General features: G+C 59.7%; 2 protein-coding genes across 4 annotated transcripts in view; both read left to right on the top strand.

Annotated features, from left to right (window-relative positions):
* Positions 1-24,118, top strand: part of PARVB (parvin beta) — a 303,345-nt gene that overhangs the window by 138,657 nt on the left and 140,570 nt on the right.
* Positions 1-24,118, top strand: part of SCUBE1 (signal peptide, CUB domain and EGF like domain containing 1) — an 84,615-nt gene that overhangs the window by 4,248 nt on the left and 56,249 nt on the right. For all 3 annotated transcript variants that reach the window (XM_084878124.1, XM_084878123.1, XM_084878122.1), the window contains exon 3: positions 15,249-15,377. In XM_084878124.1, coding sequence (XP_084734250.1) covers positions 15,249-15,377 — 129 coding nt within the window. The remainder of the gene's footprint in view (positions 1-15,248; positions 15,378-24,118) is intronic.

The raw sequence follows: 24,118 nt of genomic DNA, 5'->3' as shown, positions 1-24,118 counted from the left end.
AGTTTTGAAGAAATTGAGATGAAGTATTGCATGATCGATTGCCCATCTTCCTCGGCGGGACGTGTGTGGGGTGAAGGCCGGAGGAGACAACCCAAGCCTCTGAGTCGCCCCATGTGGCCCGGCTTCTGAAGGACCTGCTAGTAGCTGGCCACAGCGTGGGGCTGGCTCAGTGACGAGAGCCAGGCAGGGCCTGAGAGATGTGCTGTCTGTCTGTCCGGCCTTCCTTCCCTGCCCTGGGTGCTGGTTTGACCGTCTGGCACCGGACACCGCCCTGCCAGGCTGAGAGACAAGAGCGGCCTCCTCTCTCCAGGCCGATGGAACTGGGGAGCTTTGTCCGGGAGGGTGTGGTGGTTTGTCTGACTGTGGGCCTGGGGAGGGCCAGCCTCCGGGGCCACAAACAGCACGTGGCCAACGTGCACCCCAAGATGAGCAGCTCTGCCCCCAGGCTCCCCCGCCTGACCCACTTTGTGGATGAGGAAACTGAGGCCCCGTGCTCTCGGCGGCATGGCCGGTGCTCACCCCCGTCTCTGAATTCCGGCCCGCGGCTCCTCGCCGGACCCTGCCCCCCCTTTTCCCCGTGAGATTTGTTAGCAAAGCGACACATGCGCTTCTGGACACGCTTCACAGGAGTTTTGCCAAAGCGGCTGTGCCTTCTGGGGACACTGGCTGTTTATCCTTCTCGTTCTGGGCATCCCCCAAGGCCGCGGCTGGCCGGTGACATGGCCTGGCCGTGCCTGTTTGGCAGCGTCCTGGCCTCCCTGGGGCCCGGGAGCCTGGGGGAGCTGGCGCCTGCCCACAGCCCTCTGGCCGGAGGCCAGGCCGAGGCGGACCGGGTAGGACATCAGCCAGACGCACGCCTGGCCGGCTGCCGGCAGTGCCCGGGGGCTGGTTAGCTCGGTGGTTCCAAGTGGCCTGTTTTCTGACCCTCTGCTCCCCGCTTCCGGCCCCGCGCTCTGGCCAAGGAGAGCTGCGGGTGACTCCATCTCTGCGGTTCCAGCCACTCCCTCAGCGTGTCCTCCTCCGGCCCGGGTCTCAGGTCCCTTCCTCCAGCCCTGCCAGGAGGCCACGCTCGGCCGCCGACCTGTCTCCCTGACACGTCCCAGCGCTGGAGCCCGGGCGGGGTCACACGTGTTGGCTCAATGAGCCGACATCCTGTGTGTGTGGATGAGAGGGGAGGAGGCTGTGTGCCACTTGGCCCTTCACCTCCTGAAGGAACACACATCCTGGCCACACAGACACACACCGGGCTTTCCCTCGCCTGGGAGCTCCTTTCCCACCTTTGTGTTCTGGCTCATTTCTCATCATGCTTTAGATTTGTCTCCTCCAGGAAGCTCTCGCTGATGCCTCCGTCACACACACACACACACACACACACACTCACTCCACTACACACACACACACACACTCCACACACACACACACACACACACACACACGCACACACTCCACTACACACACACACACACACACACATGCACACACTCCACTACACACACACACACACACACACATGCACACACTCCACTACACACACACACACACACACACACACACACTCACTCCACTCCACACACACACACACACACACACACACACGCACACACTCCACTACACACACACACACACACTCACTCCACACACACACACACACGCACACACTCCACTACACACACGCACACGCACACACAGCTGCTATAGCGCCTCCCCCACTCCCCGGGCTAGCCTCCATCACAGCACTTCTGGCTCTGGGTTGTGACGACGTGTCTTGCTCCCCCATAAGCTGTGCGCTCTTTCCCTTAAGCTGTGCGGCCCTGGGCTCGGTGTGGGCCGCCACCTGCAGGGGAACTCGGGCTTCCTGTGAGCGCCTCAGCCGCTGAGCATCCTGGGTTTGCCCCCAGGTTCCAGCTCTGGGGTGGGCCTGGCGCTGGCCAGAGTGCAGAGCACATTCCTCTGAGCTGGCTCTCTGGCCTCACTTAGTGAGCACCGCAAGGTGCCTGGAGCGATGCGAGGGCCCGCGGGACGAAGGCTCTCTGCCTAGTGAGAGCGAGCAGCAGGGGGGCCTGGCCCGGGGCTGCCGCCCACTCCGATGGGAAGGGTTAGGTAGTCATTTCCCTCCTGAGCCTCAGTTTCTCCTTTGGCTAGATGGGCCCAAAATACCCCCACCGCAGGTGGTGGTTAAAGCAGAGACAAGCCATTACCCTCTGTCAGTCTGTCAAATAGAGGTGATAAAAGCGCCGGCTTCATGGAGATAGGGTAAGGATTGAATGTGTATAAAGGATGTGAGCATGAGCTGGCTCATTGGATACACTCTGTAAACATTTCAGCATGTTACCGAGGTGCTGATGATGGTGCTGATGGGATGGATATGTTCATGAGGATGACAGTGATAATGACCGTCATGTTGATGGTGAGGAGGAGGATGGTGATGATGACAATGAAGAAGATGTGGGGGAGGAAGAGGATGCTGAGGATGAGGATGTTAATGAGGAGGAGGATGAAGATGATGATGATGATAGTGATTTTGCTGATGACAGTGAGAAGGATGAAGGTGATGAAGATAATGATAAAGAGGAGGATGAAGATTTTGATGATGATGATGTTGATGATAGTGAGGAAGATGACAGTGAGGAGGATGAAGAAGGGATAAAGATGATGATGATGATGACAGTGAGGATGAAGATGATGACAGTGACGTTGATGATGACAGTGAAAAAAATGAAGATGATGATAATGAGGAGGATGAAGATGATGATTATAGTGATGATGACAGTGAGGGGGATGAAGATGAGGATGAAGATGATGATAAAGAGGATGATGAAGTTGTTAATGATGTGATGATAGTGACTTTGAAGATGAGGATGAGAATGCTGATGATGGTAACGATGACGGTGGTGATGATGATGGTGATGAGACCATGATCAAGCTGATGATCATAAGGTTGTTCAGCATATGAAACTGGGTGTGGCTTTGTCTTTTTCCAGCAATTCCCAGATTCTAAAATGGCTGGGAAATTTGAGGTTCTGGTTCATTGGTGATTCGGATAAACCATATGCATGTATTCATATCACCATGGAGACATACGGACACACGTGCCACTCCAGATGACCGTCTACTGAGAACACACACTAAGATGACAGTGACAGAAGGCTTTCCCCTGTTCCACCAAACCTCCTCAGGGCCAGAAATGCACTGCCCTGCCCTGCGCAGACATCACCAGTCCATCGCCGCACCTTCCCTGCAGCACTGCCCTGCCCTGCGCAGACATCACCAGTCCATCGCCGCACCTTCCCGGCGGCACTCCCACTTCCGGAAGCTGTTTGCCTCCCGGGCTTTCTGTCTGCGGGTCCTGAGTTGGTGTGGGTTGGCAGAGACTGGCGTAGGAGATGGGGGAAATGAGGACCCTGTCTTGAGATCTGATAGACGGCGCTACTTACTGTGTTAAGCACTGGGGACGGATTCTCTGCAGCCATGCCAGAGCACGCGGCTGCCACAGTGCCCACGTCTCCCCAGTCCTTCACGGGAAATGGACCCAGGGTCTGGGAAGCCCTGTGGGGGGCTGACTGCGCCTCTTAAACCCTTTACTGTGTCATCTTGCAACTTCTGCTGGTTGTGGCCATCCCTTTTGCACACCCAGCCCCCCAGGCAGCGCGCCCTGCACTCGGACGGTTTCTGAGCACGCCTTTGAGGCCATCGCGCCATGCCGTGCGGCCCATGAGGTGCGGGGATGGCTGAGCCCTTCTGAGTGCAGGCACTGTGTCCGGGAGCAGTGTGGGGCCCGTGCAGTCAGCTGGCAGGAGGCTTGCTTATTCAGGCTGAGGGGCCTCGGACTGGTGGGAACGGCTGTGAGCAAGGCTGAGGGTGACTCCGTCTTCCTGATGGTGTGCATCCTGACAGTGTTTGCAGTACTCGAGGTAAATGCGTGCATGTGCAGAGTTGGAAGGAACATGAACAGATCCAGGGCAGTCCCTGTGTTTTACAGATGACCACACCAGACCCATGCACACCTCCCAGACCTATTCACACCTCCCCAGACCCATGCACACCTCCCAGACCTATTCACACCTCCCCAGACCCATGCAAACCTCCCAGACGTATTCACACCTCCCAGACCTATTCACACCTTCTCAGACCCAGGCACACCTCCCAGACCTATTCACACCACCCCAAACCCATTCACACCTCCCCAGGCCCATACACACCTCCCAGACCCATTCACACCTCCCTGACCCATCACACCTCCCTGACCCATTCACACCTCCCCAAACCCATTCACACCTCCCAGGCTCATACACACCTCCCTGACCCATTCACACCTCCCTGACCCATTCACACCTCCCAGACCCATGCACACCTCCCAGACCTATTCACACCTCCCCAGACCCAGGCACACCCCCCAGACCTATTCACACCTCCCCAAACCTATTCACACCTCCCCAGGCCCATACACACCTCCCAGACCCATTCACACCTCCCAGCCCCATACACACCTCCCTGACCCATTCACACCTCCCTGACCCATTCACACCTCCCAGACCCATTCACACCTCCCAGGCCATACACACCTCCCTGACCCATTCACACCTCCCAAACCTATTCACACCTCCCAGACCCATTCACACCTCCCAGCCCCATACACACCTCCCTGACCCATTCACACCTCCCTGACCCATTCACACCTCCCAGACCCATTCACACCTCCCAGACCCATTCACACCTCCACAGGCTCATACACACCTCCCAAACCCATACACACCTCCCAAACCTGTTCACATCTCCCAGACCCATTCACTCCTCCCAGACCCATTCACACCTCCCAGTCCCATACACGCCTTCCCTGACCCATTCACACCTCCCAGACCCATTCACACCTCCCCGGACCCATACACACCTCCACTTAGGCCCTGTCACTCTACATTTATGTTTCCCTGTGTGTCCTCCTGGAATGTGGGCCCCTCAAGGGCAGGATTTGTGGCCTGTTCCCCTCCAATCCTAGAATCCAGCACAGGCCTGGCATAGCACACGAAAGGCTTCTGTTGAGCAGAAGGCTGGGAGGCTGGATCGCAATGGTCACCTCTTCCAGGAAGCCTTCCGAGCTGCCCCAGACAGGTGAGCTGTCTGTCACTGTGGCACCCTCCTTCAGAGCTCCTGTTACACTTCGTTGCAGTGACCTATGTGACTTAACTTAAACCTGGCCCAGAGCCAGCGCCTCCCTCCTCTGAAGTTCTCACAGGCGAGGAACAGGCCTGGAGAGGAAGGGCCTGGTGAGGACATCTGGTGCAAACCTGCAGCAGAGTGAGGCTGGGGAGGTCAGTCTCTAGCAGAACCTGGATCCAACCCTGGGCAATCGTGGGATCCCAGCAGGAGGGCCACGCCCGCCAGCCTATGTGGACAGATCCCAGCTCCGGAGTCGTGGAGGGGGCTGCGGAGGGAACCCTTTCCTGTGCCCACCACCACCCCCTTGCTGCCTCCATTGGAGCCGGGCCCTGTGAATGCCATGGTCTCAGAACACATCGCCATCGTGTAACTAGGAGGGGGCATCCCTCAGCTTGGCCAGCACTCAGCTGACCACTTGAAGCTGCTGTCATGCTCCGTCCTTCTCTCCCTAACCACATCCCAGCATCACTGCCATCTTTCTATTCAAACTTGCCAGCTCCCTCCTGTCCCAGGGCCTTTGCATTGTTCTGTTGCCCCAATCCTTCATTTAGCTGCGCATCCCCAGCTCACCAGATCCCTATGCAGAGGCCTCAGACCTGCACTGCTCTGAGTCAGTTAGGCCTGTTTGTGCTGTCTGTACCGAGGGGAAAGGTGGGGGGAAGAGGGCCGGCCGGGGTTAGGAGACGGCATTTCATCCCCTTTAAATGCTCAGCTCGTTTCATCTGAATTGCTTTGTTTTCATAGACATTTGCGAAGGAAAGGACCAAATTGTAGCCTGGATTGGGTCTTGCTGATCTTAATTAAGAGCTCTCATTTATGATCAGGACCAGGCCCCGAATGAGGAGCAAATTCGCTCCTTGCACGGCCTGTTGTTTAAATAGCGAGGACCCTCTGGGTCACCGCTGTGTCCCTCTTGCGCTCACCTCTTCCTCACGGCGTACCCCCCCCGCCCCGGGGTGTGCACTTAACTTTTAGACCCTTTGCTCCAGCGGTGTATTCCTCTTGCGAGTTCCAACCCGGGCCGCCTCCAGAACGCTATAATTAAAACTCTTGGGGGAAATCAATCTTTGTTTTGGCCACAGTATATCAAATGTATTATTATTTCCCTTTTCTGTGAAAAGGGGGGGAAATGGCATCGGAGATCACAAAATTAGCACGTGTGTAATGAATGTGGTCACTTCCTGACGGGCCTGTCCCCAGGGCCTCCCTGTCCGTCACTGAGGCTGGGAGATTGCAGGGCGTGCTGGTAAGTGTTTTAACAAAACTCCTAGTAACACTCCCAGTGACCCGTTTAGTCTCACATCAGGGAAAAGAAGAAAAAAAAAAACCCTCTTAGGGAATAAAGTCTATGACCTTATTAAATCGTGTTCATCCTCGACACTGTACACTTCACTGAAACTCCAGGTAAAATCCCGCGTTGGGGGAGGCCAGGAGAGGCCACAGGAGGTAGGCTGGGGCGAGGGGAATTCTTTGCGTCTTAAAACATGCAATTATGGGTGCAAACGCGTACCTCCTGGCCCGGGATGAAAGCCGGGCCCGGCCGGCAGCAGGAGGAAGCCGATGGATGAACAGTCCAAGCTGCTGTCAGCTGGCAGTGAGGTGGCGTTGGCTGCAGAGGGCCCGGCTCCGCGCAGAGATTAGGCTTCTTGGAGCCTGCATCTGTTTTTGGAAGGAAAATATATATATATAAAGCTCATATCCGTTTTTAGAATAAAAATATATATATAAAGCTCACACTACGGTCCTTTAAGCTTGGAGGCAAGTTCACATCCTTAAGCCTCCGCTTGCCGGTCTGTGAAATGTGTCCACCGGCCCGGATTCCGCTGAGTGCCCAGACTGTGCACTGAGCACCACTCTGAGCCAGGCTGGTGCTGGGGCCAAGACATGCCTCTGGCCTCCCTGGCTGGTGGGAGAGACGGGCCCCTGACGGTGTGGAGAGGGCAGTGGGGGGACACAAAGCAGACTCTGGGGGGTGAAGGAGAGAGCGTACCCGTGCGGGGGGCGTGAGGAGGGCTCCTTGCAGACTAAGCTAATAAAGCAGAGTGAGCGGCCACAGCAGGCCGCCGTCCCTTCCCGCTCTGGCCACCCAGGGGCGCTGCAGCAGGACGCAGAGGCGCTTTGTGCTTCGCAGACTCAGTATGTCCCAGCGGCTTCCGCTTCCGGAGGCCCAGGCCCTGCCATCGGGCCGCAGAGGCTCCAGCCCCCGGCGCACGTTAGAGCGGAGGTGGAGGAGGCAGTGTCTTCGTGTTAAGCTCCTTTTTTCTCTAAATCCCCATTTCTCTAGGGGTTGGAGGGGTCTCTGCCCCACCCCCCCCACCGCGCGCCCGGGCACAGGCCCCGGCTGCCCCTCCCGCCAGGCCCTCTGCCTCCTCTTGGCCGCTCTCATTACAGTGGCTGTATTTGTTTTTTCATCTGAGGAATGCTAACCAGAAAAAACCATTATTTCTAAGAAAATAAACGGCGGCTGCGGGCCTTTGAATGCTACTGGAATGGTGACGGCCTTCCCCCAAGGCCGTGAGACACAGCGAGCCGAGGGCTGTGCGCGGGCAAGGTCAGGGGTCTCGGAGGGGCTGCTCGGGCTCCTCCAGATGGGCCAGGGCTGCGGCCGTGGGCGGAGGCAGCTGAAGCACAGCGGCCAGCCTGGACTCCGGCCTGGTTCTAACGGCCCCGGGCTGGCCACGCCCCGGTCCCGCCCCTGTGCCCCTCTTCCCGGCACCGCGGGCCTTGGCTCAGGCAGAGAGCTGGTGTGGTTCTATGGAGACTGGTGCCAGCTCTGTGTGACCATGGGCAGGGCTGTGGACCTCTGGGCCTCAGTGTGCTGATGGCCAAGTCCAGGGCTGGGGCCAGGACCCCCGGGCCCCTTTGGACCCCTGTGCCGGGCAGCTGCTTCTTCAGGGTGCTCCTTGCCTGGTGGCACCCAAGGCTGGCTGTCTCTGGGGGTGGCAGGTGGGCTGAGGCCTGGCCGGGCACTGATGGGCGAGGCTGTCCTTGCGTGAGAGGTGTCTGTCTGTGCCAGGGTCAGTCTCTCCCTCTCGCTGGCAGCGCCTCTGGCAGCATCTGGCTGAGGGCGAGGGGCCAGCCGGGAAGGTGTTGGCACCGGAGGGAAGAAGGCAGGGAGGCCTTGCGAGCACCCTGAGCTGGCCCCGGGGTCACTGAGATGGGAGTTCTCCTGCCGGCTGTCAGGGTCAGGCGGAGGGGCCTGCAGCCAGCGGCCTGGGCTCCCTCGCTGGCTGTGCCGCTTGCCGGCTGGGTGATGGGGGGCCAGGCAGCTCGGCTCCCGAGCCTCAGCTCCTTCCTCAGAGATAAGCCGGGCCCTGCCGCCCGGGCTGCGGTGAGGGCTGAGCCACGTGCGGTGAGACGATGGTGCCATTGTCGTTGCTGCTCCTGTTGTTGTTGGCAAGAGCGCCGGGGTTTGCAGAATGAAGTCAAACCGCACAACCTGCGCGGTGAGGGGAAGCAGCCCGAGCCAGGAGGCATGGGTTCAGGATGCTGTCGGCCCCTGACCTGCTGGTAAGATGGCGCCTCTGTTCCCAGCCTGGGTTCGGGTGCCCCTTTATAAACCCGGGGGCATCAGAGGGTCCTGCTCACCTCTCCCAGGTGGCGGAAACTTCATGTCTGATGGCTCTCCTGCTGGGTTCACAGAGCTTGGCCTGCAGTTCGGAGTGCTGAGGGAAGGGGAGAATGCCCAGGCTGTCACTGAAGGGGCAGAGCAGGCCGCCCCTCCCCGCTGCCATCCAAGCACTCCGCCCGCCAGCTCCCCCGTGGTCGGCTGCCTCGGGTCCAGCAGGCCTGACGCCGGAGCCCGGGAGCAGCCCCCAAGAAGGCCCAGCTCTGTTGGGGGAGAAGGGCCCTCTGGCTTTGGCAGGCAAGTCCCGCCTGGTGCCTGGGGACCACAGGGCCCAGCACGCGTTCACGCTGGGCAGGTGGCATCTGAGGTCAGCTCAGAGGGAGCTTCTGTGCGGTTTCCCTGCGCCCGGCCAGAGCCCCAGGGACCCAGCCGGCACCGCAGACGAGAAACCAACAGCAGGAACTCTGTGAAATGTAAACAGCCTTACTGAGCTCGCTCACATACCGTCCACTCCCCCCAGTCCAAGTCAGGGCCTTTTAGGAACCGACAGCTGAGCATTTATCCATTTTAGAGCCTTTTCCTGACCCCCCAAGAGCACCCTGCACCCCCTTAGCATCCCTCTCCAGACCCCACCCCCAGCCCAGGACTCCGCCGGGCTCCTTTCTGTCTCCACAGACTTCACTCGGACAGACTCCCAGGGCGGTCCTTGGTGCCCGGACGGCATTGACTTTGAAGCCGGGGGCTGGGCTTGCTTCCTGGCTGCCCTGGTGTTACCGTGTGACCTGGGCGGGGCAGGTGACATCTCTGAGCCTCGGTTTCCCTGTTGTAAGAGAGATGCTAGGGCCTCTTCTCTGGGGTGGGGGTGGGGGTGGGGGTGAAGGCCGCCTCAGCGTGGGGTCAGTTGGCTGGGGGTGCCCCCCCGGTCCCGTGCGGACGAGGCCGTGTGGGGAGCACTCTGCTGCTTCCGAGGCTCAGGCTGCGCAGCACACGGCTCCTGCCAAGGAGCTCACAGCCTCCGACACGCACACAGCAAGTGAGGGCGGTAGCAGAGTCTGCTGGGGGCGGTTAGGGGACCTGGGGGGCGGGGGGGGGGGGGGAGCGGAGTCACATCTGCCAGAGCATCAGCACCAGCGTCAGGGCGGAGGCGGTGCTGGGCTCGGCCTGTGAAAGCGTGGGTGTCTGTGAAGGGGAGGAGCCCGGGTCGAGGGGACAGCGTGAGCAGACGTGTAGCGGCCCCAAGCGCTAGGGCCCCTGGGGAGGCCCGTAGGCAGCCCCGCCCCGTGGTCATCTTGGATCACAGGCTGGAGAGGGAGGCCCTCCCGCCCCCTGGCTGAGCCACGGCCACCGTGTGAAGTGGGGAACGGAGAAGTGTACGGATGTGTGTTGGTTCTGCGTGACCTTTGACCTTTCCCACAATTAACTGCTGGGCCCACTCTGACACCGTCTGGGCAGAAGGAGCCTGATCGATGGAGGCCCGGGCTCCGCAGAGAGCGGGCTCATTACTCAGTCATTACAGCCGGAGCTTAACCCGGGGCCGAGGGGGAGGCCTAATCCTTCCTGCTGGCGGCTCCGCGGACTCCCTTCCCGCAAGCACCATCCGCCGCAACCCGATTAGCCTCATTCGCCGAGGACCCCGCTTCCGCCCTCCGCCAGCCTCTCCGAGGGCCTGACCGAGGGCCTGACCGCGGAGCCCGGTTCTCCCGGCCCCGGACAAAGGCCGAGACGGCTGCCCGGCGGCGAGGGCGCCTTTGTCAGAGCAGAGCGCTCGGTCCACCGTCGGCGAGCGATGGGAGGGAACGCCCGTTCCGAGGGGAAAGGAGAGGACGTTTGGGTCCTGGCCGGAGAGGGGAGGGCGGGCCCTAGCCTCCTTTTCGCCCTGTAACGCCTGTGAGTCCCTGACCACACGCCTGAAGCTCACTCAAGGTGGGACACCACGTAGAATTCAATCTTTAAAAAGCCCTTCTTCCGAGAAGCTCTGCAGTCAGTCCTGATCCCCAGGCGGATTCCCTGGAATAGCATTAAAGGAAAAGGAGAGGGTGCTCTGACTCACTGCGGTGGAATCTTTCTGGAACCTCGGCCCACCGAGTAGCAGCTATCCTATGGGGGCAGTGAGAGGTGATTCTGAATTAAATGGAAAAATCCGAACGCGCCTCCCTGAGAGGCCGGCCCGGGACGCGGCTGCGAGCTGGTGCGGCTGCGGGTCCAGCACAGGAGACGGGGGCCCTGTGGCCTGAATTCCCACGCGAGCTCCCCTCTGCGTTCCTCTGCTCTGCCCGAGGCCGGGAGGGTTTTCTGTTGGGAACTGCATTTTCATTTAATAAAAAATCCCAGCCGGAGAGAGGGCAGGGAGCCTGGACTCCGCCCTCAGCAGTCAGATTCAGATGGCTTGTCCTCCCGCCTTCCCGCTGTAGGACCCTCCCTGCCACCAGCCCTCGCCCTCGAGGACAAGGACTGACGTCGCCTCCCCCTCAGTGCCTCCGGAGCCTGGAGTGTTTTTAAAGGTTTGCCTCCCTCCACCCCGAGGACACGGCTCTGACAGCACAGCACCCGCCTGGAGCACGGCCGCCGGCTCCGGGCTGGGGACGGCTCGGCCACGCTGTGTCCCGGTCTCTGCGTCGTCAACGGGGCAGCGCTCACACCTGCTTCCCAGCAGCTTCCCCACTCCCGCCCCTGCCTCGGCTTCCCTATGATGTTCTCCTCTGTCCCAACATCCTCTCTGTCTCTGTACCCAAGTTTCCCTCCTCTTACAAGGACACCAGTCATTGGATTAGGGCCACCGGACTCCAGTATAATCTCCTCTTAATTACACCCACAAAGATTCTATTCCCAAACCAGGTCGCACTCACTGATAGCAGAGGTCAGGACATCAGCACATCGTTTTTCGGGGTGACACAGTTCAACCCACAACAGTTCGTTAAGAAGAAACATCCAGCCCTAGCTGGTTGCTCAGTGGTTAGAGCATTGGCCCACAGACTGATGCCGGGTGCCGGGTTCAATTCCCAGTCAAAGGCCTGTACCTCGGTTGCAGGCTCCAACCCCAAGCAATGTGGGAGGCAACCATTCCATGTGTCTCTCTCACATGATGCTTCTTTCTCTCCCTCCCCCCGTCTCCACTCTCCCTAAAGTCAATGGAAAAGTATCCTCAGGAGAGGATTTTTTTAAAAAGAACTAACACCCAGAGAGCTTGGCTCTGCCCCCCTCTGTTACTCTATTACTTCCTCCTCTCCTGGACAAACAAATGGGTGAATAATAGCTGACTGGATGAATAGGAGGATGGTCAGCTGACTGGATATTTAGATGGATAAATTCCGCACGAATAGACAAATGGAAGGATGGCTGGGTGGCTACTTGAATGGGTAGCCAATACAGTGATTATATGGATGGATAATGGATAGGTGGACAGGGCTGGCCATTTGGGTAAGAGATGGAGAGGTGTGTTTGTGTGGACGAGTGGGTGTTTGGATGACTGGATAATATTTTCTTGGTACACAGTGTACATGTGCCAAGGATCAAACAAAGGACTTTGCCAAAGCCTGGCATTCCGTGGGCACTCTGACTCATTAGGAAGGACGCGGGCTTTGTAGACAGAAGGCCTTTGTTCTGACCTTTGTCCTTCCACTGACTGACTGGTGACCTGAAGCGATTGCCTAACCCCGGTGCACTTCAGACTGAACCGTAGCATGGAGCTAAGATGCCTGCTCCAGAGCTGCTGAACGGGCTGGCATGTTCCAGGGGTCGATGCCTGCACACTTCCTTCTGAGATACAACGACGGAGGGAGGGAAGGAGGAACACGAATTCTTCAACCCGAGCGCGAAATACAAGTCCTTTCCCTCAGCCTGACGCATCCAACCTAAGCCCTGTGCCTCAGGAAAGCCACCAGGAAATCCCACTCTCAGAGCCGGGACCAGCCCTCTGCAGAGTCACCTTCTGGAATGAAGGAAAGGAGGGAGTCGTTTGGAGGCTGCTGGTTCTGATCAGGTGGCAGTGGAAATGGGTGACCGTGGGCAGGCGGTAGCCATGTTGATGGTGCAGGAAAGCCATGCTTTGGCAGTTGATTGGATGTCCGCAGAGGCGGAAGGACAGTCCCTGGATGGGTATCCCAGAAAGTGCCAGCTGACGGGGTCAAGGCGGCCGCACTGCCTGTGGAGTGTCTGTGGGAGTCCACGGGGAGAAGTGGTCGGTGGACCTGGGTGAAACCCACCCGGTGAAGGTCAAGGCTGCAGAGACCGGGGGATAATTAATATCTCGGTCTTTATAAACCCAGTCTTTTCCAACATAAAACCTTAGGTCCTCCTTTAATGTTACTTAAAATGTCTAAGTGCATTAAACATATGATTAAGAACAATTCAAATGACTTGCGGAACTGAGTCTGCTTCCCAGCGGATGCAGACAGGTTAGGAAAGCCCAGGCTAGCCTGTCCGCCCTCCCACCCCACCCTCACCCCCTCACCCGCACCCCCTCACCCCCACCCCTCACCCGCACCCCCGGCGGCTGTGCGGGCGGGCACGGGAGCGGGCCCACAGCCCAGGCCCGGAGGCAGGACTTTCAGGCTGTTTTCACTGGTGAGCCCCGCAGGTGCTCCTGGCTGGCAGGGGTGCTGGTGATAGGTCCTGGTCACCATCAGAGAGCTCACTCCCGCCTGAGACAGCCTCTACCGTCCAGAAGGGCCTGCCTCCCTGTGAACGCGAATTGACCCCCTGGCCTACCCTTACTGGGTGGACCAGTGTGGACGGCGTGGAGCCTGGTGTCCCCCTGCGCCAGCTCTTCAGGCATGTGAAGGAGCGGCGAGGCTTGCATTTACTTAGTCCCCCCTCTTCCCCAGGCTGGCCCCACCCCAGCTTCCATAGCTGAACCCACCGCAAAGACCCCTCTTCAACTGCATAGGAGACGGACCGGTTCTTCCCAGGCGGTAGCCTCTCCCGAGGCACTTCCGGTCCTGCTTAGCTGGGCACTTCCGGTCCTGCTTAGCTGGGTACTTCCGGCCCTTCTTAGAGGGGCACTTCCGGTCCTGCTTAGCAGGGGCAGTTCCGGTCCTGCTTAGAGGGGCACTTTCGGTCCTGCTTAGAGGGGCACTTCCGGTCCTGCTTAGAGGGGCACTTCCGGTCCTGCTTAGAGGGGCACTTCCGTCCCGCTATGTCGCATTTCCGATTCTGCTGTGAGGGCACTTCCTCCTTCCCCATCCCCGCTCCTCTGGTTTCCAGGTTCCCCGTGGCGGTTGAGACGCGGCCATTTTGGCCGCCTGGGCTCCCGGCCGGGCCACCCTGGTTGGAACCCCGCGGGTGCTGCTTTGAAAGGGGGTGACCTTTGGCGGGGTGTTAGCCTCCCGTGCCTCCGTTTCCCCGCTGCCCTGCGCAGTTGGAATAGTGGTGAGAGCTCCTGCGCCACCGAGTCGGCGTGGGCCTGAAGGAGACCGTGCCTTATGGCGTTGTCCGCTCGCTGTATGGTGACTGGGCACTCCTGTCACTCTCCGAGTCTCCCCAATCTCTCTGGAGCGCCAGAACTGATAGCCCCTTGGACCCTGACGGGAAATGTTAAAAAAAAAAAAAAAAAAAAGGACAAAATAGCAAAAAGGGCGACCCTTCCAAAGGCTATTGGCCTTTGTTTCTGAGACAGAGCCTTTGTTAGAACAAGGACTGGGGCGGTAGGAATTCGGAATTCCGATGCTGACGGGAAAGGAAACTATTTGGAGGGAGTGTGCGGGCTTGCGGTCACTCCGCCCAAGGTTACACGTTCTGGCGGGATGCAAAGTTCCTTTCATCTGATGCCCCTGCTGCATGAGTCATGAGCGCTCCATCTGCGGGAGGCCTTCAAAGGGGCGAAGAGATCCCGTTTGGAGGTGACACAGGGTCCACACAGGGTCCCCACAGGCTGTTAGTGTTGAGGCTTTTGAAGGAGGTGGAGCTGGGGGTGACTTGCCAGCTGCCGTGTGGTGGGAGCCGGAAGGTCTGGCACACGGCCCAGCTCTGCAAGGTGTGGCCAGCCTCGGTTCAGAGCCAGGATCTTCCCCTTAGTGATCTCTGGGTCCCAGCCCCCCGCAAGAGTTCTGGTGAATTACTGTTGAGTCATCCCCTAGCTCCGTGGTTCTCAACCTTTCTAGTGCCGCGACCCTTTAATCCAGTTCCTCATGTGGTGGTGACCCCCAACCATAACATTATTTTCGTTGCCACTTCATAACTGCCATTTTGCTACTGTTATGAATCGTAACGTAAATATCTGTGTTTTCCGATGGGTTTAGGCTCTACAGCAGTGGCTCTCAACCTGTGGGTTGCCTAAGACCATCGGAAAACACAAATATTTACGTTATGATTCATAATAGTAGCAACATTACAGCTATGAAGTAGCAACGAAAATAACGTTATGGTTGGTGGTCACCACAGCATGAGGAGCTGTATTAAAGGGTCTCGGCATTAGGAAGGTTGAGAACCACTGCCCTAGCCAGTCATGCTCAGGTGCCTTCGGCAGTGGAGGGGGGCGGGGGGGAGACCCAGGCTCTTCCTCTGACCCTCTCATGCCCTCATTTTGCAGACATCGACGAGTGTGAGATCGACGCCTACAATGGGGGCTGCGTCCACGAGTGCATCAACATCCCGGGGAACTACCGGTGCACCTGCTTCGACGGCTTCACGCTGGCACATGACGGACACAACTGCCTGGGTGAGTGCCGGGCCATGCCCTGCCCGCCGGGCACACCTGCCGTGTGGGGCGCCGGGGGAGGGCTGGCTCTCCTTCGGTCCTTTATATTGAATTTCCCGGAGCTGCCGTGATAACGCGGCACACATTGGGGAGCTTACACGGCGGGAATTTCTTTCCTCGCCGTTCCGGAGGCTGCACGTCCAAAGTCGAGGTTTGGCTCTTTTGCTTTTCTCTGAGGCCTCTCAGCTCAGCTTGCAGACGGCCACCTGCCTGCTGGGTGTTCACATGGTCATTCGTGCATCCATGTACTTGATGTCTTTCTCTGTGTGTTCGAATCTCCTCTTCCTAGAAGACTCCAGTCTTAACTGGGGCAGGGCCCATCCCAACCGATTTCCAGTTTAATCCTCCCTGAGAAGGCCGTGTCTTAAACGCAGTCACATGCTGAGGTGCTGGAGGTCAGGGCTTCACCAGAAGAGGTACTGGAGGTCTGGGGGAGTACAGTTGCCCCCATAACAAGGGTTCTGCTGTAGCTCCAGAGCACATGTGTCAAACACAAGGCCCGCGGGCCAAATCCAGCCCGCCAGGCCTTGCAATGTGGCCCGCACCGCGCTGTCATCACTGCACTCCGCTGTCAGTTTATGACATTGTCAGTTTATGACTGTTCAGTAAACCATTCGGCCCGCGATTTAGGCTGGATTTTAGATTTTGGCCCCTTCTCTGATTGAGTTCGACACCCCTACTCCAGAGTCTCCTGGTTCAAGTGGACATTGTAAGCCAGTTTATAACGTTTATCAGAGTAATGGCAGCTTGCTGGATAAAATGGGAAACATGGAGAACAAGAACAAAAAAAATTAGGGTGAATCTCAGTTACGCTGGTGTATTTCCCCTCAGGCTCTTCCCTGCTCCCAGGTGTGATTTCACTGTAGTAATCGGTGGTCAGCATGGTCTTTGTCCCTTAATTCTCCCTTGAACATCACATGACCTCACGCAGGTATGTTGGCCTGGCCGCCCTGTTACTGCCATTTTCCCAGCCGCCTCCTCGTCTGTTAAGCCGGAGGTTGCTGAGGAGAAGGTTCAGTGGGTTGTTCCTCCCAGGGCTTCCAGGGAGAATCTGTTCGGGCTCCTCTCCAGCTTCCAGCAGCCTCCGGCGTTCCTTCGCTTGCAGGTCACACTGTCCCCTAAGCACCTGGCTGCTGAGTGACCCTGGGCCGGAGGGCGGGAGCCGGGGTTAGGGCCATGGACTTGGCAGGAGTGTGGCTGCGAGTAGTGACTGGTGTCCCTGCTCAGTCCCTCGTAGGCGGAGGGAGGGTGGGAGAGCGCCACCTGCAGCTGCGGTGAGCAGGAGCAGATCACGCTGGGCAGCTGAGAGGCGTGCGTGCCATCAGCGGCTGTTCCCGTCATCCCGGCCTCTGAGCCCGAGAGTCCCCGCTGTGAACGGGGCAGGCCTGCTGCCTGCTTCGCCGCGGTGAGGGTGCGGTGGCCGGCACTCAGAAGGTGCAAATAGTCAACAGACAGGCGTTGCTCTGGGTCCGCGCTCGCCAACCTTTCGGACCTCAGGGGCCACCAGTGGTCCGGACCCCCGCTTGGCAGCCGTACTCTCGGTGACCAGCCAGCCTTTGTGGTTGGACGTTTAGGCTGTGCTTATCTTGTTTGTTTGCTTTTAGCCACGAGAATCGAGCTTTAGCCAGGTGATTCTGGGCACAAACCTTCCCGTCTCGTTTTCCTAATTGTGGCCTCAGCAGTTCTTCCCAGAGGTGGAACTGCGGGGTCCGAGGGGCATTGGGTTCTTTATGGCTTTCGCTGCAGCGCTTCCTGAAGCACTCGGCACCCCTGCCCCCGTGCCAGCTGGCGTGCTGGTGGGTGGCACAGGGGCCGTGCAGTCCCACGTGCTCTGGACCTTTCCTCTTCGCGGTGTGTCCGCCTGAGATGCCCGCCTGTTTCTGTTCAGTGCCCGTTGGCTCTCGGACGGGCCTGTTATGGGAAAGAGGTCTGTGACAGGTGATTGCACCCGGTGAGCTCGGAAACGGGCGTCTGGACGGCAGGGGCTGAAGCCCGGAGGACCCTGGGGATTCTACCCCTGCAAGGGTGCTGGTGGGGTAGTAAGGGTCCCCCCCAACTGCCCTTCCCCTGAGGGCCTGGTCCCCGCCCCAACTGGAGGGAGGGCTGACCCCTTGGGGAGGGCGTGGCTTTACAGAGGAGGCTGCATGGAGCAGGGTCTCCAGAGACGGGAGCAGCTTGCGGGGCCAAGGGCACAGCCCGTGTGGCAAGCGGCGGGTGGCTCTGAGGCCAGGCTCAGGGTGGGTGGCAGGAGCCAGGGGAGGTGGGCTGCGGAAGTGCAGAGCCTTTGATTAGATTGTAAAGAGCGGGCTGCACCGCATTTACTGTGCCAGATGCCGAGTTAATCACCGTCCAAATGCTATCTACTGAGCCCCCCAGTGCATGAGCCTTCGCTCTACCAGCCTGCCCTTTCTCAGGGGACGGAAAGAGCACGTTTCTGTAGCTGATGAGCCTGCGAAGGCGGAGCCGGCAGGGCTGTGCACAGTGGGTGGGACACCAGCCCCCCACCCCTCCGGTGGTCAGGACGGTGTTCGGGAGCTGTCAGTTCTGGGCTCCAGTCCGGCCCTGCCAGGCTCTCAGCCATGTGACCTTTGGCCAGTCACGTTCCCCCGTGCCTCAGTTTCCCCTGTGAAGTGGGATTCGGAGTCCCTGGGGTCAGGGTCCTGCGCGGATGGAATGCGATCGTGGCTGTGGAGCCCTAGCAGAGCGCACCTGGCACGCTGGCGAAGCGGGGTCTGACCACCGGCCCTCGGGGAGGTGAACGAGGTGGGCCATCTCTTGCCGCTCAGACCCGGTGGGGCTGGAGCCCGCCACCCGCAGCCCAGGCCTTGCCTGCGCCCGGGCCTCTGGCCGCAGCGCCCTCGCCTGTGCAGAGCGCGGGGCCGCGCTTGGGCTCCTGGCTGAGGCAGGCCCGCTTGCACACAGGGCAGTGTAGAAGGCTCTCTCCCCTCTGCTTTCAGCCGAGGGCAGGCCCTTCCCAGCGGACCCTTCGGGCTTTTTCCTTCTCAAGACACAGCCCCACTCTCGAGGTGTCGGATCTTGGTACCAGCAGCCCCGAACCGCGCTGGCCACAGGCCCTCTCGGAGCCTCAGCGCCCGGTCCGTGAAGCGCAGTGAAGTATGGGGTCAGCGTCGGGGCCGTGAGGCTCGGTAAAGAGTGGCAGGAACAAACAGTGAGTCCGGAGTGGGCTTGCAGCGTGAGGGTGTCGCCACGCAAGCTCATGGTTTAGGACCGGTTAGTCACACCCTCCGAGGGTCGGGAGTGCCTGTGTCTGAGGCACTGAGTGACCTTGGGGGTGGCTGTGGCTGTGTGCGACGGGGAGGGCCACCCCAGCGCTGGGTGGTGTCCTGTCGGTGCCGAGGGTGCAGGCCAGCAGCCACAGCCCTCAGCCGCCTGCCCCTGCTCTGTCCCCACAGCATTCATCATCGTCACCATCAGGGGAGGGTTGCCAGCCTGAGAACACCGAGGCTATAACATAAACCCGGTGTTCCAGCGTGCTTCCTGCTTGGCCAGCCCCCAGCCCCGCGCTTACGGGGTTTGGCAGGAGCACAATGGAGGCCCGTGTCCCGTGCGGCTAAATACGTAAAAGTCATTACGAGGCTTCGGAACCAGAACGTGTTCAGTCTGTTCACCCTTGACAAGTATTCCTACCTCGTGCCTGGGGAGGCTGGACTGGAATGGAGAGTTCAGGTCTCCTTGGAGTTTGTGCCAGAAAGCGGAGGTGTGCCGGCCCTGCTCCCACCCCCCTCCTCGCCCCTGGCTTTCTCCCACCCACGGGGGCCTGGCACTCACCGTCTGAGCCAAACTCTGGCTCCTGGCCCCAGCCCACCCCTCCCTTTAGCTACTGCGTGGTCCTACGTGTCACCTGTCCCTCAGCGGGACAGGCAGGGCCATTCGGACAGGGAGTTGTAGGGTCTCGGGGACCCAGACTGTGGTCTGGAAGGGCAGGTAGGGGTTCCAGGTGCACATGACCCTCTGGGGACTTCTGACTCCACGGGGAGAGCGGGAGCCACAGGACGGGCGGAGGGGGGACCCCGGTGGGTGTTGGGGGCCGCGAGAGGCCGCATGTTGGGAAGTTCTGGCTGCCTTGTGCAGCCTGACCGTCTCTGGTCAGTGCCCCGGGCCCCTTCACAAGCCCTCCCCCACCGGGCCAGCTGGGCGGCTCTGCATCTCCTGTTCTGTCCCCAGAAGTCTGGGTCAAGAGCCTCGTCTGGGTGTAACATTCCTCCCGACCAGCACCGGATTCCTGGGCCGAGGCCGGTGAACCCTGGCTGGAGGCTGCGAAGCATTCCGAGTTAATTAGGAGAAGCGAGGCCGGCGGCCGGGCTGTTTTCTTGCCAGAGCTTTCACAGTTGAGCCTCTTCTTCCCTTGGAGCGGAGGGGTTATTTTCTCGTGGAGATGGCTTGCCTGGGACCGTGCCCTGGAGGGTGGCCAAGTCTGTCCCCTGGGGAACAAAACCCTCTCTCTGTTTGACATCTTTATTGAGGAGTTTCTCAAACGTAACAGAAAGTGACACCAGCGGGACTCAGACCGCGGTGAGATCCTCGCTCCACCCCAAATGGCTGCTTTTAGCATCGCAATTACCGAAATAGCAGTAGTTCTGCTTGAAAAATATTATTCCAAACTCCGCGCAACTGGACATAAGAGCAACACTGAGGCCAAGAGACTCGGCTTTTTTCATCCTAAATTAGAACCAGCAGCGATCGCGTCTCCCGCCCCGCCAGGCGGGCTGCTTTTCTCGGAGCCGTTAGTTCACCGGCCAGATGTTTCCGTCGGCCCCCGGCCTCCCTGACTTACTGAGAAGCACGTTTCTCGGCGGCTCACAAGGTTTTCCTGTGAAGAGGAGCCATGTGCAGCCGGGCTCAGGGGGAACGTGCTCCATTAGCAGACCCCCTTTCCCGCTCAGTGACAGCGCCTACGCTGGGCCTGGCCTGTCTAGGCAGACCGCGTCCCTGAGGCGAGATGGGGCGCTGGGGGGGTCTCTGCGGGGTGTCCCCCAGCATCCACAGGCAAAGGCCACGAGAACCCTCCCTACAGATGAGGGGAGCAAAAGCTCCGAGAGCCCACAGCCAGCAGTGGTGGGGCTGGGACCGAGCCCACGTCCGTGCATTTGCCAGGTCAAGGCCGTAAGCCACTGCCCACCCCCTGCCCCATGGCACCCAGAACAGCATCAGCTCTGGGAGGCTGGCCAGCTCGGGGAGGGACCGCCCGCTGTTGGGTGTTAGCTGTGCAGAAACCCCAGTATCTGCCAAGCCAGGTGGGTGGGAGGCATGCTGAGGAGCAAGAAGGCTCCACTCGCTCAGAGAATGAATGAATGAATGAATGAACGAATGAACGAATGAACTTGTAAAAATACCTTGTGACCTGGGCCCTGAAGCTCAGCAAGCCTCCATGCTGGGCACACGGAAAGAGGAGGTGAACTGGAGGGGCCTCTGTCCCAGGTCTCCCAGGCTGTGGAAAGGACAGAGATGCTCTCGGCTCTGATGGCAGCAGCAGCCGTGTGAGCAGTGACACCAGAGCCCCCCTGGGTCCACCCGCTCGTTTGTGGCAGAAAGCCGCTCTGAGCACCTGCCGCGCCCCTCGCTGTTTCACGGGCTGGAGGCAGCGCGTGGTGAGCGAAGGCAGCCCCGCCCACACTCAGGGGCTTCCGTGGAAAGTCAGTTCACGTTCAGTGAGGTCCCCTCCAGTGGCCATAAGAACACAGAACCCTGTGGTAGAGAGGGTAGGAGAGGGGGCTGGGCAGGGCTGTACCCTGAGACTGTTCCTGCATAATCCCCGCCCGCGGAGCCACACAGCACCCTTTTGTCCCGGTGGGCGCCGGGGCTCAGCAGGGCCGCCTTGTCAGTGCTCCCGGGCCTGGGACTCCGCTGAGAGCACGTGGAGGCGGGAAGCATCTGGAAGCTTCTCTGCTGACGTCCCATCGGGGCTAATGTTGGCTGTGCGCCGAGCAGAGGCAGCCTCTCCCGTGGCCTTTTGCGTGGGCCGGCGTGGGCCTCCTCGCAGCACGGCCGCTGGCCCAGGAGAGGGAGACCAGGCCCGGAAGTCCTGCCAGCCCAGCCTCAGAGGTCACCTCCACTGCGCCGCACAGTCAGGGACGGCCGTGTGCAGGGACCTCAGTGAGGAGGGAGAAGCCACCGTCTAAGTCTGGGGAGGGTCTTCCCTCCCGACAGAAGGGGGAGGACAGGTGCAGAGTCCCAAGCAGGGGCGAGCGAGGTGAGTTTGGGAACAGGTCAGTGTGCCTGGAGGGTGAGGGGTCAGGGTCAGGGACAGGGCCTGGAGACGCAGCCGGAGTGGGCAGTGCTGGGTCGGGCAGGTCCTGTGTGCCTAGAAGGGTGCTGAGGCTCATTCTAAATTAGCTGTGTGGCCATGGACATTTAAACGGGGACTGACACCATCTTGTTGACATTTTCATTAAAAGGGATTTGCTGTGACTGTTAAGTAGAGAAGGTGTTACAGGGAATGAGAGAGCAACCATTGCAGTGGTCAGAGATGGCGGCTCAGCCAGGGTGACAGGGTGGAGGTGGGGAGAAGTGGCGGATTGAGAATATGTTTTGAAAACAGAGCTAACACGCTGTTTACGTGGGAGGCGAGGGAGAAAGAGGATCAGGACCGCCGGCCAGCTTTCTGCCGAGTGTCTGCGTGGCCGCGCTGCTGCGGGTGAGATTGGAGGCCGGGCCAGGAGAGGTTCTGGAGTGCGAAGAGGGCAGACGCTAGTCTGTTTGGCCAAGTTCAGTTTGAGATGATCAACAGCCACCCAGACGGGAATGGTGTCCAGTTTAGAAGTTTGTGAGTAGTCAGCTGGGGGCGGGGGTGGGAAGGCCGGTTGGAATGTGGGGGGGGGGGGGGGGACCTTTTCTCTGCCAAAGCCATGTGGATATTTATAGCATCATTCAAGGGCTTATACAAACTATCAGCTTAAAAATTAGCCTGCTATTCGTAGTCACACATTTAATTAATTCACCCCCATGCCCGGCAGGCAGCCCCCATGGTACAGCCTCAGGAGCTCCTGGGGGGCATGGAAGCCAAGGTCGGAGCCCCATTCACTTAGAAAGGATGCGGGAGCACCTGCCGGGGCCGCGGTGAGCAGATGGGTGGCATCCGGCCCTGGAGAAGCAGAGGGCATCAGCCTGCCCAGCTTCGCATCCGGGACCATCTCACTGTGTGGCCTGGAGGGAGGGGCTGAGAGGAGTGCTGATTTGACAGGGATGCGGCAGACTGATGAGAGGGGTTCTGTACAGCTCAGACTGTGGGCCTGGCATGTAACAAGGTCTCAGGAGATGTGACGTAGCTCGTTATCACTCATTCCTAGTATTTAAAGGAAACGGATGCGTTTTCTGAGCTGGCAGAGGTGCAGAGAGGAGCCTGGGCCCTAGCGGTGTGAAGCCCCTCAGCTGGGGACGCGGGTTCCACCCTGAGCCCCTCCACAAGCCCCTGCTCCCCCTCCCCTCCCCCCCCCCCCCCCCGGTCAGAAAGTTCCCGTCCTCGGGCACTGGTTTCTGTGCTCGTCCCTCGACACGAGGGTCACCTGGCATCAGGGCTTCCGGTCCCACCCAGCTCAGCCCCACACCCATTCTGTGACCTTGGACGCATCACCTCTTCCTCAGTGTTGTTCTCTGCAGAATGGGCATGATCTCTCTGTGCCAGGATCAGAGGTGGAGGTGGATGAGCAGGTGGCTCAGCGGCAGCCAAGCGGAGAGAGGAGAGGGGAGGATATGGGAGATGGGGAGAAGAGAGGGGAGGAGGTGGGAGACGGACAGGGGAGAGGGGAGGAGGTGGGAGACGGAGGGAGGAGAGGGGAGGAGGTGGGAGAGCGGAGAGGGGGGGATGTGGGACACTCTGCCCGCCCGGGAGCCCGCTGCACATGTGGGAGGCAGGCACCGGACGCTCGCACGTCCCCGGAGCAGCAGGCGGGCCCTCCCGGCAAGGCGGCTGCGGGATGAAAGGGCGTCCCGCCGCCCGGCCCTTTGAAGGCGCCTCCCCTCTGGGAGGACAGCTGGAGGCAATGTGCTGCTCCCGGCCCATTTATTTGTCTTCAGATCCAGCAGCTCCGAGCGGTTCTTCGGGGGCGGGGGCGGGGGTGCCGGCCGCTGTGATGTAAAACCAGACAGCTTCGGCCGGCCGGTGGGCATCCGTAAACACCAGCGCTTTTTAAGGTCCGCCCAGTGGTCTCTCCCGCTCTCTGCATTTACGCCTGCCCCCCCCCCCCGCCCCCGTCTTGGCGCCCCCTCAGGTGACCTGAGCACGCTGGGTCTGCAGGACCAATGGCCTCGGCCCACTCCTCCAGCTTCCAGCAGCTGTCACAGGCGGAAATTCTTTGGCCTGAGAAAGAGAAACACTGGTGCGTGTCCATCTTTATAAACATGCTTCCTGCTCTCAGTCACTCAGAAGCAGGGAGCTGACGGAGCGGGGGAGAGGGAGAGGGAGGGAGGGGGAGGGAGGGGGCTCAGGTGTGTCTCAGGCCTGCACACAGCCCGCTCCGGAGGGAGCTGGTCAGGAGGCAGCAGGGCCAGGTGGGTGCCAGGCGGGTGCCAGGTGAAGGGCAGTGGGCCAAGGGTTTAGACTTGCTGGGATCTTGGGACATTCCCGCCTCCCGGTGCCTCAGTTTCCCTGACACATGTGAAGTAAAGGGATGGGATTCCACCAGTGGTTTTCTGATCCGGGGGTTTGTTTGCAGAAGCAGAGCCTCTGTTTCACGGGAAGCCCT

This window comes from Pipistrellus hanaki, assembly GCF_964339955.1.
Source record: "Pipistrellus hanaki genome assembly, chromosome: 3".
NCBI lineage: Eukaryota > Metazoa > Chordata > Mammalia > Chiroptera > Vespertilionidae > Pipistrellus > Pipistrellus hanaki.
The sequence above is the reverse complement of the archived record's forward strand: the minus strand, read 5'-3'. Positions and strand labels throughout refer to the sequence as shown.